At 40.8% G+C, this 17,297-nt stretch overlaps 1 protein-coding gene across 1 annotated transcript in view; it reads left to right on the forward strand.

The window, feature by feature from the left end:
• The window catches only part of nbeaa (neurobeachin a), a 320,946-nt gene that overhangs the window by 125,044 nt on the left and 178,605 nt on the right, over nucleotides 1-17,297 (forward strand). Inside the window, exons 14-24 of the mRNA XM_066699758.1 lie at nucleotides 5,267-5,346; nucleotides 6,217-6,279; nucleotides 6,440-6,537; nucleotides 7,500-7,592; nucleotides 9,648-9,756; nucleotides 9,861-9,942; nucleotides 10,651-10,774; nucleotides 11,499-11,691; nucleotides 12,760-13,758; nucleotides 14,960-15,177; nucleotides 15,621-15,774. Coding sequence (XP_066555855.1) covers nucleotides 5,267-5,346; nucleotides 6,217-6,279; nucleotides 6,440-6,537; nucleotides 7,500-7,592; nucleotides 9,648-9,756; nucleotides 9,861-9,942; nucleotides 10,651-10,774; nucleotides 11,499-11,691; nucleotides 12,760-13,758; nucleotides 14,960-15,177; nucleotides 15,621-15,774 — 2,213 coding nt within the window. The remainder of the gene's footprint in view (nucleotides 1-5,266; nucleotides 5,347-6,216; nucleotides 6,280-6,439; nucleotides 6,538-7,499; nucleotides 7,593-9,647; nucleotides 9,757-9,860; nucleotides 9,943-10,650; nucleotides 10,775-11,498; nucleotides 11,692-12,759; nucleotides 13,759-14,959; nucleotides 15,178-15,620; nucleotides 15,775-17,297) is intronic.

Raw genomic sequence — 17,297 nt, forward strand, 5'->3', positions numbered from 1 at the left:
GTAATCTCTTCTTTATCCTCTTTCTCTCAGTCAAAAAACAACAACTTTATATGTGTTAAAACATGATGAAAGCTTAAATTCCTCTGGAGACTGGATTTTCACAGCAAGCACTTGATAGTTCCTATGTGGAGCAAACTGCACAATTGTATTCTTGTGTAAACGTGCCCGATATCGAGTGTAGAAACATTGATAAATAGGCATTTGGATAAATCAAATCCAAATTTATGAACCACACATTTTGGATAGGATCAGAGTTTCACATCACTGAGATCTTTCGTACAGTTGAACCTGTCACCACAAAAACCAAACAAAACAAAGCTGTGAATCTGACAAATGTAAATGGCGATCCACACAGCAAACCCGAATAGAGAGGTGCAAGCAAAGGAGTCATCAAACAACCGAAACAGGACCACACAGTCATTTGCACCACAGAATCAATACATGCTTATACATTCTTTGAAGTCCGTTGGCCAGTTTTTTGGCACCAAACTGACGACGTGACTCTTGTGCCAAATAGTAAGCGACTTAAACTCAATTCATCATCTTTTATTGTTTTTGCAGCACAAATATGAGTGTGGTTTTCTTTATTTTCAAAAAGCTGTGAAGCAATTCCTAATGGAAATGTGTTGTTCGAATCCCAGTTTTACACAGTTGCTTTTCATAAGATTAGAGACCCAGTCCAACCCCAGAGATGAGAGCCCACCTGGGAGCAGCTGACCTCCGAGACAAAGCCAATATAGACAAATAAGGATTCCACTCCTCTGCCTAAAGAGATGGCTGCTTATCATAGTAATACATACCCCTGGATCTTCGCAGAACCGTGCCTTCTGTTCTTTCACCTAATCCCTCTTCCCTTTCCCTGCTTCAAGAAGTTGACAAGTGCTGCAAGATTTTTGCTTTGAGATTCAATTTCGCATGAAAGCGCCACAAGCTGCAGGAAAGTAATGAATTCCGCCACGACAGCCACATCTCAAGCACCCAGCTAATCTTTGTTCTGATGTGTTTTTGGGGATGTACACCAGGAATGCAAACATATATGAACTCTTGCTACTTAAAGACATTGAAGGATGCTTCGAGCTCCCGTGGGAGAAGGAAACATGAAAACGAAAGGGTGAAACGAATGAAAAGGCCTTTGTCTGCCGACGCAGAGGCCAATATAAATAGTTACACAAAATACTGTAATACGATAAGCTTGGCAGTAAACTGTGTTTGAAAAATCAAATGTAATCTTTTGTAATGGCCCTTAGCTTTCAAACACACAAGCGAGTATCTTTTTCAGACAGTGGCTCTCTCTGTTTACTCACTGGTTAATCTTGTGCTATGAATTGTTGAACCTGTGTGGGTTTGTGGTTTTCCTTTCTCAGTGATTGTGTTTGCAAAAGACTGATTTTTGAAAAGATTCACCTTTTACTCAAGGTAATGAAGGTCAGTTGATGCTTAAGCAGAGGGCTCTAGTTGCAGTACTGCTGATCAAAAAAAAAAAAAAAAAAAAAGCCTTATACCTTCAGCAACAAATGCACTGCATAGAATATATAGGGGTAATGGTATACAGTACGTGTGTGTATATACAGATAGATTATATACACAATATTTCCCAACTCACGGGCACTTACATAAATTAATAACTTAGCATTTTATGAAGCTTCATCAGAATGTGCCTTTTATAGATTTTAAACTGACATCACTTGAAAATACATTTTCTCTAATGGTATTTGCAGTTCCCATGGGATTTGGGGGAGGGCTGGAATAAAGATCTCCATGGGAAATGTGTGAGATGCTGACAGTGTCTTTGTTATAGCCTAATAGGAAATAATGGTTGTAGATTCTTGTGAAATATTTATTTGTTCTAAATTTGTCTAGGAAAGTTTGTATTTTCTGCAGAGTGACAGATACAGAGGGAGGGAGAGAGATGCGGGGGGGGGACAGGACATAATCAGGATTTCAATTATAGCAACAAAGCCGAGCAATTTAAAAATAGAACGCCTTCAGGTAGTTTGTTCTGTCTGGGAATATGGGTTTCGTTCAAGAAAGGCCTGTGAAGGAATAGTACAGTTTTTACATGAAAGTGATGGATCACAGAAATGCGCACACGCACAGGCACACTTGGAACATCTTGTTTGGCCATGTGTTTTAAATTATTATTTATGCATTTGTTTTATTTCCTTATGTATTTCTACAGTTAATCACATTCCATATTACATTACCTGTTAAACCAATTAAATGATTACCTATTATTTCTTAAGCTATGCAAATGCAAGAAAAAAAAAGTGTAGAATTATGTAAGAAAACTAACAAGTTTTAAACCAAAGGCACTATAATTATTAATAAACATTTTCCTATGAAGAAAGCAGTGCCCAAATTGAGCACAAATTAAATCTTAACAATAACAATTATGACAATTGTAATACAATAATACAACGGGGACAATGCAAATATTTAAATATATATATATTTATTTTACAGTATATTTCACAAAGGAAAGTAAGGTTGCCTCAGGAAATGTGAAGGGCACAGAGCAGTAAAAGGACAATATATTGAGGAAACCAAACTCTTTCCATGTTAATTGAACCTAGTGCTGACAAATAAGTAACACAATGCAGTTTGACTGTCTCTGCACTGTATACATTTAATATTAACAGCTGCGTGTGTTACACATCTGGAGTACACAAAACTGCAAGGGTCTTTTTTTATTAGCACATTATGATTTTAAGATCAATTTAGCTTGAACTCACCGAACAGGTTTGTCAGAGATTAGAAGATTATAAATTTCCATTAGGGCAGGGATATCTGTAACTATAACAAAACGTTTATTTTAGTTAAAACAAGCACACACTCACACACACAGTCCTATTTTATTAAAATTTCACTCTTACAATCACTTCTTCAGTGTTAAGCCTGCAGCACTGAAAAACTTTTTTTTTTTTTTTTTTTTTTTCTATTTAAACACAGTTGTGTATGTAATTTGAGGGGTTAAACAGTGCTGTGAAGAAATAACAATATGCAGGGAATTGGAAAAATCTGTGGACCTTGTTCAATTGATTTCCATGTGCAAGTGTGGCTCAGCATTATGTAAATGTAAACTCTTATTACCGAGTGATTGTCAGTGGCGGCCATGCTGGTCTTTATATACTGTGCAGCGATGATTTCTCATTTCATGTTGCAGGGCATTTCAAAAATATTAGTCCTGTTCTATATGCAGATTGAAAGCCATGTTAATTCTGTCTTTACTTTGAATACAATAAAATAAAAAATAAGATAGATGGGTCTACTGTTAAAATAAATAGTTTCAGAGGCTGTCATGCAAGCTTCACCTTTGTTTGGAATTATGTCTTGTGTTCGCTTTCCAGAGCGTAACTGGTGTAGTTGAATGAAAGCCTTTTTTTTTTTTTTTTCATGCAGGGCAGTGTGGCAAGTGAAATATATCGAGATTTTGACAATATGTTGGTATTTGTTCAAACAAATCTGTTGATTTACTTGACATAGGGAAGTTTTGAAAAAATATATATTATTTGAGTGTTCAATACATTCAGAGATGTGAATTTAATGTGCATGTATTGAACTCTCTCACGTTATATCTTGACATTCTGTGCAACCGTCTCCGCTTGTAAGATTATTATTTGCTGCAATAATTATTACATTAACTGGAAGCACCAAGATGATTGCCTAAAATTGTACAGGTGAAGAAAGTTAGTGTTGCGTGGAGCTGAAAGTAAGAGGAAATTAATTGGGGGAATATTGTACCAGTGTATCTTGCATGAGTGTAATTGCTTGTAATTAACTTGTCACTCCTTTTTCCATTTTTCACACAACGCCAAATGTTGATCAATGCCTTGTGGATGAAAAACCTCTAGATTCAGTTGCAAACAAAGCTGGATAACACAACTGGCATAGATATTGCTAAACTGCAGGGAATCAGCTGGTGTGTTGCCTTGATCAGTGTTTCCCAGTCTGAAAAGCTGCTTCACAGTCCCACTCCAAATATCCATGCAGTAGGCCTGTCTATTCCTACATCTTAAACAGCACTTTTAAATGAGAGATGTCTCTGTGGAAGACAACAGTGCAGTGCAGCTTTGCCTCCAGCCTGTCCCATGTTGGAAGCGCTCTGTTGACTATTGGGGTTTATCCCACCCTCGTAGTTGAATGTTCATTAACAAAATGAGAGGGATGGACACATTTGATTAATAACCCATTGTGGATGCGTGCTGATGCTGGGGTTCCTGGAGTATCCATTCGACAGCGGAGGCCTTTCCGAATCCTGCCAGTTGAAAGATGCCCGTCAGATGCTCCCAGGCATTGATCTGTTGCTCGTTGCATATGCAGTCGGTACATTTCAGTCCTGGCATCCTGAATGATAGCGTCCATCTGTGATGCTGCCGAGCTCCCAGTAGGAAATGGATCTGCCGATGGATATGGTTGTGTAACCGTTGTAACCGCAGCGTCCAGGGAAAATTAAGAGACACTGCTGGGTCCCGCAGAGCATGTAATTGGTTATTTCAACACCTTGATATGTGGATATGAGTTGAAAGCAACCTACCAGACACTTTGGAGAGCCTCTACTTGGATTTGGGTTGTGGTGATACTTCCTGCAAAGAAAGATCCCTAACCCACTCTGTCAGGAACTCAGGATGTTGTGTGTAGGATTCCTGAAAGAGGCTTTGAGAATCTCTAGAATCTATAAACATTTTGGCCACCAAAAGCCTTGAAGGATTTGCTTTTGTGGGCTGACAGTCAAGTGACTCTTTAAACCTCTTCAAAGCTTTCTTTTACAAGTCTTGTTGCTTATGAAGGTAGAGTTGACTTAAAATATCTGTTTCATCATGATTATAACTCCACTGATGGTTGAGGGCCACTCTTATATGGCTCCATAAGAACATAAGAAAGTTTACAAATGAGAGGAGGCCATTCGACCCATCGTGCTCGTTTGGTGTCCATTAATAACTAAGTGATCCAAGGATCCTATCCAGACTATTTTTGAATGTTCCCAAACTGTCGGCTTCAACCACATCGCTGGGGAGTTTGTTCCAGATTGTTAACGTATGTCTTTCATTACTCTGGATCATCTCACCACCTTCCTTGCCCCCTTTCATTGCGTTGGTTGGTTTCTGTTCTCTTGGGATCCAGTCCAGTAATCCCTTGCTCCAGTAATGGCCTGTTCATCTCGCTTGCCCTTTACCCCGTCCGTCTCTTCTCTCTTGCTCTGACATCTCTCCTTTCTGGGGTCTCACCCATTCGTTGATCTTCCTGTCTCTTGTTTTATTTTTTTCAGATGGCCCCCGTCCCTCACAGAAGGAAATCATATCCCTCCGTGCTTTTATGCTGCTGTTTTTAAAACAACTAATTTTAAAGGTAAGAAATACATGTGCCACATTCTGTGTCTCTTGTCCTACAGGCAGCCAATCTTTCTCTCATTACAGTTTTCTGGAAAGCGCTGTAAAGTTGAAAGTAATGTATTTCCCCCCTTGGTTAAATCATTTTCTCCCCCCTCTCTTTTCTGTTTTTAATTCCTGCACTAAAAGGAACATAATGAGCGTTTTTAGAAACGGCACTAAATCATGCATCTTCCTAGGTTTTGCTACGCTCTCGTTCAAGGGGATATGATGTTCTTTTTTTATTTGGATGTGTCCTTGTTTTGACATGTACATGGCAGGTTCTTAGCACTAGTTTTCTTAGGGCTGTTTCTCTGATTAATTTGTCAGATGCTTTTTCAATCCTGAGATGTATTTGCAACCCCAAGGCAAGGGAAGATAATGCGTTTTTAAAACAGAGAAATGTAAATACCCTTGAATTTCAAATCGTATTAACAGGCTGGATGGTAGCTGAACAAAAACAACTTTGTAGGCAATCTGTTTATACTGAGGTCAATAAAGCTCAAGTAACCATTCTGTTTAAGACTGACAGACAGAAAACATGCAGTTAATCAAATATTAATATGAAGACGTATCCATAAATAAGTGAACGTGTATTGGCAAATATTTTACTTACAAATACATTAAATACATAGCACTAGTAGGTGGATTTACTCTACTAAATATTTTATATGTATTACAATATGCTACAACAAGCATTTGCTTTTCGAATGTGCTGGATTTAACCCAGAATGGCTGATTGATAAAATTGTGTAAATGGTCGATTTGAATCTTTTTGTTCCCCCTGTTTGACATACTTTACTTTTTTAACCTTGGTCCCCTCAGCAGTTTTGCTTTTGTTTTCCTCTAGGATCGAGGTGTGAAGGAAGATGAGTTACAAAGCATCTTGAACTACCTGCTAACGATGCATGAAGTAAGTGCACAGGATACAATCCATTTGTTTTCAAATTGTCAGTATATATATTTGAAATTATTTCACTGTATATTATGGCAGGCCAGTCTCTTGGAATAGGTCTTTGGTCAGGTAAAGGATATGTTTGCTGGTGTTCATTCTCTTTCTGATTTGTCTGCAGGATGAGAATATCCACGATGTGTTGCAGCTGCTAGTCGCTCTCATGTCAGAGCACCCGGCATCGATGATACCTGCCTTTGATCAGAGGAACGGGATACGGTGAGATAATGGGGAGCGCCATTGAAATGCACTTCAGGGGGAAAGAAAGAGCTGCAGAATAAGACCTATTTATAGACTTTACATGCGTTTGACAGGGGAAGTTTGAGCTAAGGCAGGTAGAATTGTCAGCTACCTTCAGATTTTAGTAGTTCGTGTTCCCCTCCTTCTAAAATATCTGCTTTGTTTATGAAACATCAGCCAATTAGGTTAGAGAGAGGAGTCGGGAATGACTGTGAGGAACAAAGTAGTTGTCGTTTGACTTAAGAGAGAACTCTTTATTCCAAGTGTCATTAGACACGCTTTCATCTGAAAACCAGCTCCGAAAGGCAGCCGTTGTTGTTCTTGCTTTCCGTCGCACAGTGCGAATTCTGACTTCCAGATCACAGGATTTGAATTTGAAAAGGCCCTGTTCCAAGAAGTAAAACTGAACGAGGCCCATTTCATTTTTAATCACACCACGTATGACTCCTGTGCTCTTAAGCCGAGAAAATTGAAAGGTTTGCAGTGTGGCATTTGCTTTAGGACTGATTTGAGGATTAGACTTTTCTATTTTTCTATTAATTGTTTCTCCCCCCTCTGTCTGAAGAATTACGTTACTCTCACTGCTTTTTATACCTTCCGTACAACTGAATTCAATGAAGGTAGGTAGGTAGTTTTATTTAGGAAAAAAACTAGGAAGCACACAGCAATCAACGTGAGCGCAAGGGCAGTTGCTGCTTTTCTGCATAAATGCCTAGTGTTAAGACCAAGGCATGTTTCCATTACCTTGATAAATGAATTACAGTTGCCTCACTTTGTACAATTTATGAGAACTTGCATTTGTTCGAGAACTCTGTGATAATTTATGTTGCAAGCATGGTCTTTTCTATGAATACTGTTTTAAAATTCCTTCACTGAAACTATTAACTATTTTGAAGTGAAAGCCAACAACTGCATCAACAAAATCCCTTTGTTTGTTTTAGGGTTATCTACAAGTTACTGGCTTCCAAGAGCGAGAGCATCCGAGTTCAAGCACTCAAAGTGTTGGGCTACTTCCTGAAACACCTAGGCCATAAGTGAGTATATCTGTCTTGATCCATTCCCTATTATTCAATCCTCAAATTATGTTAGTCACTGCTGGACAGGTTTCAATGTCCGCATATTACATGTGTTTGGAGTTACAATATCCCTGTAGTGCCTACTCAGATATGTAGTAATTATGGAAAGCTTTGTCATAGATTCACTGTTTTCTTGATATATTTGTATATATAATATATACTGTATGTACAACATAGCCTCTTATGACAGGAGAATGTCTGTATTTTACTGCAAGGTACATGAAAAAAAACTAGAACTCAGCATAGATAAACTACAAGGATCTGTGTGCCTGGACAACAAGATTGTAGAGATCTGGCTTTGACAATTGGTATGGACAGATTACATTGATCGTTTCTTGGTCTCAGACAACATTTTTCAAGCACTTACAAATTCACCTGCAAGGCCAATAGGATATTTGTGTTTTTTTCCAGTATCACTGACTCATGGCAGTCTGTACTTTGTTCCATTTTTCAGTGACATCCTAGTTTTTAAAGTAAACATTGGCCTGCTTTGCCTTTGGAACTAAAATAAAACAAACCAACAGAAAATGTAGTTTAAGATATTTCTGGAATCAGTTCTTCTGTTGTTCCCACAAATGCATGCTACAAAGTGAAATTCCCGGTATGCAAACGAGAAAGAATGCTTAAGAAATTAGGCGGTCTTGGCAGATAGTGTTCTCTGCAGCTAATGTTAGTGGAATAATTCTTTTGACAGACTGTGCGTTCATAGCGGCTGTTCTCTGATCACGAAAAATGATGCTGGGAGGGTTTTCCATCATGCTTGTCATTTACATAAAAAAAGAGCCTTCTAGCTAGGTACCTGGATTCGGAGAGAGATTTTTTTTGTTTGTGGGGGGGGCAGGGGATTTACATCATTTTGTAAGATGTTCAAGCAGCCATCTAAACAAAATGGAAAATAGAAACAAGTTAAGTAAGGAGAGATAGATGGGTTTATGTGGCAGAGCGGGGGGAAAAAACTGCCTCAGGATCTGTATTTTAAGTACCAGGATAGGAGAGAGAACCTGATGTTCTGAAATGATGCACGGCTCAGTTACAACATCCCGACGAGGATTTTGTCCGCTCCGAGCATCAAACAGGTGCCACTTTGGTAGGATTGCCTTAGAGCTAGGATTTTACTTCAAGGATAGTTCTAGTTAAAAGTGATCGTTTCATGTTTAAGCTTTGTTACCAGGTATTTCATTTCTCAATGGTTCTGAATTATTTTTTTAAATGTTGGCAATATTGAGTTAGTAGTTTAGCCGGATTTGTCCGTTGTCTTTGGGTCGTGCCAGTCTTCTCCCGCATCACAGTTCTGCACAATCCGCTTTTGGATGTCTTTTTGGGAGCTGTTTTAGGTGGAATAATTATTGTCAACCAGCAGAGGATCACAAGATTCACCAGAAGATACGAAGCAAGTAAGGAACTCAACTGACACACAATAGAAATATTATTCTGAGGCTAAAGCACGAGTATTTGCTGTGACAGTAGGCCACTATTAGCAGTCGGTAGATGGAACTGCAGGCTTACTTCCCTCTATCTTCCTCTCTGCGGGTGTTTTCCACATCATCAATGAGTAACCGTCGTCATGTGCGTCGGCTTTCTTAAGTGCCCAATTTGCTAGGCATCAAGAAGCTGCGCGTGTCGCCATGCCAGAACCACAAGTGGCATCCGTGGCGTTTTTTTTGGTTATTGTTCTGACAAAGAGCTGCATCGGTGTGCACTCACGAGTTCATTACTGTGCCTGACAATATCTTTGCAGACGTCTTCCGGTGTCTCTGTGGAGCTGAAACACGGCCCAGACACTTCATTATTTTGTGTAGTATCACATCTTTAGACTGGCAGCACTGTGACACAGCTTTTGACAGTTTATTATAAAGTCCTCCCCCTTGCCAGTATAACAAGAGCCATGCACACCTAGTTGTAGATAATGGATTGGCAGTTTTTGTCGATGTTTTGTTTTTTCCGTCCCACTCCGATTGAGAAAAGCAGATGTTGTGTGACTAAACGTTTCTGTGCTCACTTCTCGTCTTCCAGGAGAAAGGTGGAGATTATGCACACACACAGTCTCTTCACGCTGCTAGGCGAGAGGCTCATGCTTCACACCAACACTGTGACTGTGACGACCTACAACACGCTGTACGAGGTATGGGGGCTGGGACTGCGCGCTCGAACCATCACCCACAGCGCTGAAATCAGTTCCTCGGAGACGGGTCTCGTTTTCTAATGTCTTTCTGTTTTTACCTTCAGATTCTGACTGAGCAGGTCTGCACACAAGTTGTGCACAAGCCCCACCCTGAACCCGACTCCACAGTGAAAATACAGAATCCCAGTAAGTATTCCTTTCAATGGGATATATTCACTAGCAACGACATAGTTTTAGGTGGTTGATAGACTAGGAGTACAGATTATACCAAAGCAACACATTGTACATAATTTGCTCAGTTCTATTTAGATGATTATGTTTAACAGCAAGGATTGTAAAGATGAGCATGGCTGAATTTCTCTGAAGGTCCCTGAGCCGTGACTCGTAACTGCTCCTGAACATTTCTAATACACAAATGTGGGCAACACTTGCATTCAATACACAGCAATATTGGTGTATAAATGTTTTAAAACTATACTATTAAAACTGAATCCAAAAGGTTTGTATGTGAGAACAACTGATTTGGTGATAAGCAGAGGTTGGTTGGTATTGGGTTATTAAGATGCTATTATCACTTTATTAACTAAGGTTATACAGAATATATATATATATATATATATATATATATATATATATATATGCAGTTTATCCGCTTGATTAAAATAGTGTTCTGTCTTTTGTCATTCTAATTGTGAATTGCCCCGTGATCGGACTCCCAAAGCAAGCAGTCTCTTTGTGGCTGCTCTTACTAGCCTTCGAGGCCTCATTAACTTTAGCACCGGTTTTCTCAGCACTTCCAGGATTGTCCTCAACTTTCTGAGGAGTTGTAATTGTCTCATTGTGTGAGTCTGACTCTCACATTAAACAACGTGTCTCTCCTGCTCTTTACCCCAGTGATTCTGAAGGTGGTGGCAACCCTGTTGAAAAATTCCACGCCGAGCGCCGAACTCATGGAAGTTCGCCGGCTGTTTTTGTCTGATATGATAAAGCTGTTTAGTAACAGTCGAGAGAACAGACGGTGAGAGAATCCATTTTTCTTTCCTTCCATTTCTCCCCCCCCCCACACCCATTGACAATGAGCTTCTTGATTAATGTTTCGAAGCAAAAGGGGGGAAATAAGGTTTGTGCTTTGAGTGTTTCTTTATTTTAAAGCAGGGTCTTGCTGATTGCATTCATATGAACCTGAAGTCATTCCTACAAAACCCTGATCTTCCCAAATGGAGTATAATCAACCATTATGAAACAAACAATCACCTATTTGTTGACTCAGAATGCAAATTTAAAGTCGGCTTCCCACATCAGACGCATCTTGATATCTGATTTTCAGTTTTCAGCTGTGCAGAACCTGGAGTGTGTTATGGATTTTTTTTAAAGCACTCTACACTTAAATACAGGCGCAAGATTTTAACAAGCTTGTTAGAAGCCAGCGTTGAGCTCTCTTGGGGGCTTTATTTCTTTGTTTAATCTATATCTAGGAAATTCATACAGATTTCTACATAGACTAACTCTATAAGGTGTGTAGGGTCAAATTAGTAAAACGCAAATGTACCTTTTTGATATGAAATATGATTTTGTTATTCTTATTGTATTTAGGTTTCATTTTATTCTGCAAGAGTAAATCAGACACGAGTAAGATTTGTTTTTCTCTTTGAAAGATGCACGCCAGGGAGCAAGAACTCTTTGAATTAAATGAGCAGCACCAATATTTTTATTTTTTTAAATATGTATTCCTTTCCCCCTAGGTGTCTTCTCCAGTGCTCTGTTTGGCAGGACTGGATGTTTTCTCTGGGCTACATCAATCCCAAGAACTCAGAGGAGCAGAAGATCACAGAGATGGTGTATAACATCTTCCGCATCCTCCTGTACCACGCCATCAAGTACGAGTGGGGAGGCTGGAGGGTGTGGGTCGACACACTGTCTATAGCTCACTCAAAGGTAAGGGACCAGGCTGCTTTCAGCAGTGATCGAATGCTGCCACCTGCTGCCCTGTCTGTGTGCAGTCTTACGATAATCACTTGACCTGATTCTACATTGCTCTTTCAATACCAAGGTTTGTATTTATATATTTTTATATATAAATATAAAACTTACGATTTGCCAATAGCATTGTCATATTTGCAAAAACACCTGAAGACCTGCAGGTTCAATTTCAAGAACTTGTGATGCGGTAAGATAACTGGACTGAAAATGAACTTGAGTAAAACCAAAGTCATGTTTAACAGCTTTGCTACATCTAAGAACATTTAAGTAGATCAACTGATACTGGAAGAAGTCAAGTTAAGTCTACCTTGGACAACAAATCAGCACAGACGGAGATATTATGGAAGAAATCAAAAGCAGTAAAAATGGGATGGAGTGCATTTGGAAGAAACCGCTCACTGTTGAAAGGGAATGTACCCACAAATTATTTTGATCAATGCATACTACCAGTGCTTACTTACAGATGTGAAACCTGGTCACTTAATTACAAAATAATACTGAAACTGTGGACAACATAAAGAAGCATGGAATAACAAGGAGAGATGGAAAAATAAAGGAATGGATCAGAAACAAACCAAAATATATGTGACATCATTGAAAGATTGAAAATGTTAAAATAGCAATGGGACACATGACATGAAGAACAGATCAAAGATGGACAAAGGATGTTATTGAATGGAACCCAAGAGATGGAAAAAAACCTAGAAGACGACCACATACAGGCGTGACATGGAAAAGAGAAGCTGTAGATCGGAGCAAGTGGAAACATCTTGGGGAGCCTTCATCCAGCAGTGGATCAATATAGGCTTATGGTGGTTGTAAGTTGTTCTGTAAAGTTTGACCTAAATTGTACGTGGATGATTGCTTTCTTTTAAATTGTAACTTTTCTTTTTTTTTTAATACCTGTGCATATTGTTTCCCGTCCCTCCTCACTTCTGTGAACAGTCATTGAGGAAACGGGGAGATGCTCTGCACCAGATTAAAAAAAGAAACTTAAATTTACTGGTTCTGTTGTGTCTCCAGGTGACATATGAAGCTCATAAGGAGTACCTGGCCAAGATGTATGAGGAGTACCAGCGACAGGAGGAGGAGAACATTAAGAAGGGGAAGAAGGGCAGCGTCAGCACCATCTCGGGCCTGTCCTCCCAGGCCTCGGCAGTCAAAGGAGCCATCGAGATCCGTGAGATCGACGACAGCTCCCAGACCCAGACTCCTGAGAGCGAGGCAGACTACCCCGAGAGCGCCGACTCCCGGAACCTGCTCGCCGAGGTCAAAGGGCCTGAGGAGGTGCTGGGGGTGGTGGAGAGGCCTGCTGGGGGCGTCAGGGTGGAGGTGCATGATCTTCTGGTGGACATCAAAGCCGAGAAGGTTGAAGCCACAGAGGTGAAGTTGGACGACATGGACCTCTCTCCGGAGACGCTGGCCGGTTCAGAGAATGGGGCCCTGGTGGAGGTGGACTCCCTGTTAGACAATGTCTACTGTGCTGCTGTGGAGAAGCTGAAGAGCAACGTCAACGGGACCCTGGTGCCCAAGGAGAGCGAGGACAAGAACACGGGGCCCCTCATCACGCTGGCCGACGAGAAGGACAGCATCCCCAACAACAACAGCTTCCTCTTCAACAAGGTCCCTGGCAGCCAGGAGGAGAAGCTGCTCCCCGAGCTCACCTCGGCGGAGCCCCTGGTCCTCCCCAGCCCCCAGGAGCCGCAGGTCCACACTAGCGCCAGCGACGACTTGGGTCTGCTGGCCCACATGACGGGCAGCGCTGACCTGGCTCCTACCGCCAACATCCTGGAGGATAACGAGTTCAAAATCCAGACCACTCTGGACGAGATCAGCTCCATTGCCCGGGCAGATGCCGCCTCCAAGGTGGCAGAGTACGCTGACATCGGGGCAGTGGGGGCCGAGGGAGAGGCATCCAGCACCAAGACTGGGGATGCCGCCAGCACCACCTCCGACACAGAGAGGTCCGACGATGGCAAGGATAAGGAAATCAAGAAGATTCAGACCACTGCGACCACTCAGGTGAGTCCCGTCTTCCCTGCTCCACATCCGTCTCCTAACCATTCTGTTCTTTATAGGCTTGGTGGGCCGCAATCAAGTTTCTTATGCAGTGTTTTCAATCATGGAAACCATTGGGATAAGGGTTAATTTAAACCCAGATAAGAAAATGTAATTGTTACATAAAGAACAGCTCAGGTGCAATTAAAAGAAAACACAAAACCTAGGAAGTGAGGAACACCCATCTAAAGTAGGGCATCATGGTCGTCTTTTGCTTGAACAGCTAGTCTTCAGTCTCAGTGAAGTAGTTGAGTAACTTGAAATGTGTCTAAAGAGAAACAAATTGTACTTTTATTTTTTTGGCAACTGTGATTTTACTGGCCTCTAGTGATTAGCTGAGGAATTGCACTGGCCCATCCACACCATAAACAACTGACAGCTTTGGACAGGTGTCCTTCACATACCAGACCTGCGGGCTGTTCGTTGAAATAAGAAAGTTGGGAAAGATGGCTCATAGCCTTGTGTGCTACAGTGATAACATGGACCACGACTTGCATAGACAAGAAAAGGACTACATGAATGCAGAAGAGCTGAGGACTCTGACAAACTGCCTGCAAAGGGGGAAGCTAAACCCCTGTTGGTTTTATGACTAAACCTGTTTCTGCTCTGCTAAATACAGCCATAATAACAGCATGTCTTCACACTGGGCTGTGCAAATGGTTCTGGCAGCGGTCTGTAATTTTAATGGAGGCTCCATGTGGAGCCCAGAATAGTCATCTGTTCAATAGAAAAAGTCCTATTAATACGTCTATACGGCTGCATCTGACAAAAAATGATGATAAGGCTTGAACTTTTGCCCCTGTGTTAAGTCAAAAAGCACCAATTACTTTTTCTTAATGTGCTGCTCTTCTAAAGGTCAGCCACACATGACCCAGCAAGTATTTCAGATGGAGCAAGGAGATAGATCATCATAACATGATATTATATATATATATATATATATATATATAGTGTATTTATATATTTGACCCATAGAGATACCACATAGTCACCAGGCATTGAACAGCAGAGAGCGAGGACCTCAATACCAGGCCCTAACCTACACTGCTTTTCTGCCCAGCTTTGTGCTGGAGAGTTTGGGGGGGGAAGGGCTGAGCTCCTGGCCTGGTGCCGGGGAGCTCCAGTGCCAGCCGGACTCTGAGCCTCGATGTGTTTTGTGCCGCAGGCCCTGCACGGCCGGGCGGGCAGTCAAATGGAGCGGGACCTGCGTGTGGACCTGGGCTTCAGGGGGATGCCCATGACAGAGGAGCAGCGGCGGCAGTTCAGTCCTGGCCCACGCACCACCATGTTCCGTATCCCCGAGTTCAAGTGGTCTCCCATGCACCAGAGACTGCTCACGGACCTGCTCTTCGCCCTGGAGACGGACGTGCACGTCTGGAGAAGGTGAGAGTTCATTCATAAATCAGTACAACCAGTTGCAGAAGTGAGTAGACTGGTGCAGCACCAGAAATAAACCCTAAAGACTTACGTTTGTGTAAATAAAGCAATTCCTTTTTTTTGAGGGGTGAATCTTTGACTGGAGGAAGTAAGGAAACGCACACACACACAAGCGCATGCACACACGCTTGCACACGCGCACACACACACACGCATGCACACACCAGAGTCCTGAACAGAAAATACGTTCAACCATAATTAGAAAGATTATCGAAACAGAAGCTTCATATTCATCGGAGACAGCCTGTTCATGTGCGATGCCTTCTAAACGCATGTCTCTCTGGCTTTGTGTGCGTCGTGTCTGATTTTGACAGTGTGCCCAGTACATCCTGTAACAGTTTTGAATTAACAATAAATATTATTCCCCCTCCCCTTCTTTCTTGTTTCAGCCATTCAACCAAATCAGTCATGGACTTTGTGAATAGTAATGAGAACATCATTTTTGTACATAATACAATTCACCTCATTTCCCAGATGGTAGACAACATAATCATCGCCTGCGGAGGAATATTGCCATTGCTATCTGCAGCCACATCTCCTTCTGTAAGTGGGCACTCCTCCATCTGTAAGAGCACACCGCCATCTAGTGGGGCGGTTGGAGTATGGCATGCTGAAAGGGAGTCTGGGGTGCATGTGCCCAAACAGAGACCACGGGAAATGTGAATTAACTGCCTTTTACATGTAACTGACTTGTAAATAGCTTTGTATGCTTGGCTTCATTTATTAATGCTTTGATAGTAATTCTGTTAGGGCTTCTTTACTCACAGCTTACTTATGATTTACTCGCTTCTTTGTAGTTCAGGCAAAAGAGACGTTAACTGAATGAGAGTTTAAATATAATGTAAGACTGCAGTCTCTTTTGATTTTAATCTTTTTTTTTTTTTTTTTTTTGTGTTGTATTCTGTTGTCCGTTTTGTCTCTTGCATGTCCAGAGTACTAAGGTTAGTACCACTGCTTTAAGTTTCAGTTTGTTTTACAGCGCTTTAAGCTTTTTATCTTTCCTTTTTCTTAATTGCATGTACTAACGATAAACAAAAACAGTGCTTTGTTTTATAATTCAAATTTCTGCTGCTTTCCTTTCAATGGACCTTTGCTTAAAGGAAAAAAAAAAAACAGGTTCTATTTGTACCTTCTATCCTTTGCACAAATAAAATATCATACATTTCGGTTGCTCGTCATGTTAGATTTTGACACTATGTGCCAGATGCCCCTCAAAGTGGCAGTGCTATTCATGGTTATGGTTAGCACTGACCACAATGTTAAAGCTATTGTTTTTAATGAAAATACTTAATCTACACACGATTGGTCTACACTCACAGTCCAGGACAGTCACTGCCTTGCAATTTTTTTTTTTTTTTTTTTCCATTATCCTTCTAGAGCCTCAGTTATCAATTTTTATTAGATTTGCAAAAATCTGCCATGAATATAGATAAATGAGAAGGTAAATAAATGAAGTGCAATACTGAATAAATTTAGTAAAGGCAAGATTTTAAAAAATGGTCGGATTCTTACCCTGGCGAGATTTGCATTAAAAAACTGCTTGTTTATTTTCATAATTGATGTAGATTATTTAATCATTGAAGAAATGGATTGAGATTGTCTTTTTCCAGAAACAACTGTAAATTGAGACCCACGTGTTTAGAAACAGTGGTCTCTATCTTGTCTCTTGTATCCGTATATATATTGGGTTTTAAAATGGCTTCAAAATTAGTAAACTACTTCAAATTAAACTTCTAAAAGCCTAGACAAGGTTTGGTTAAAATCAGCATTTGCACTACAGTGACTGCTCCCTTCTGTGATGCATATTTTCAGTTTGCAGTCACTTTTGCAACCCTATCCCCCCAGCATTTCCCCAAATCAAACTACATAATTTCGGACAGCATGATCAACAAAAACAGGAAGTAGGAGCCTGCACTGTGAAGTTTGTTTCCTTTTCTCCAAACGATGATTTTCAAGGCTGTTTCCTTCTTTGTTAACATGTAAGACTGAAGCGAGTGGTTGCTCACATCTCTTCCCAAAGGAGGCTTTAGCTCCAGTAGTGGCAAAGAGTGATGAGGTTGCCCCAT

Source organism: Amia ocellicauda, chromosome 3 (genome assembly GCF_036373705.1).
Source record: "Amia ocellicauda isolate fAmiCal2 chromosome 3, fAmiCal2.hap1, whole genome shotgun sequence".
In the NCBI taxonomy this organism is placed as follows: domain Eukaryota; kingdom Metazoa; phylum Chordata; class Actinopteri; order Amiiformes; family Amiidae; genus Amia; species Amia ocellicauda.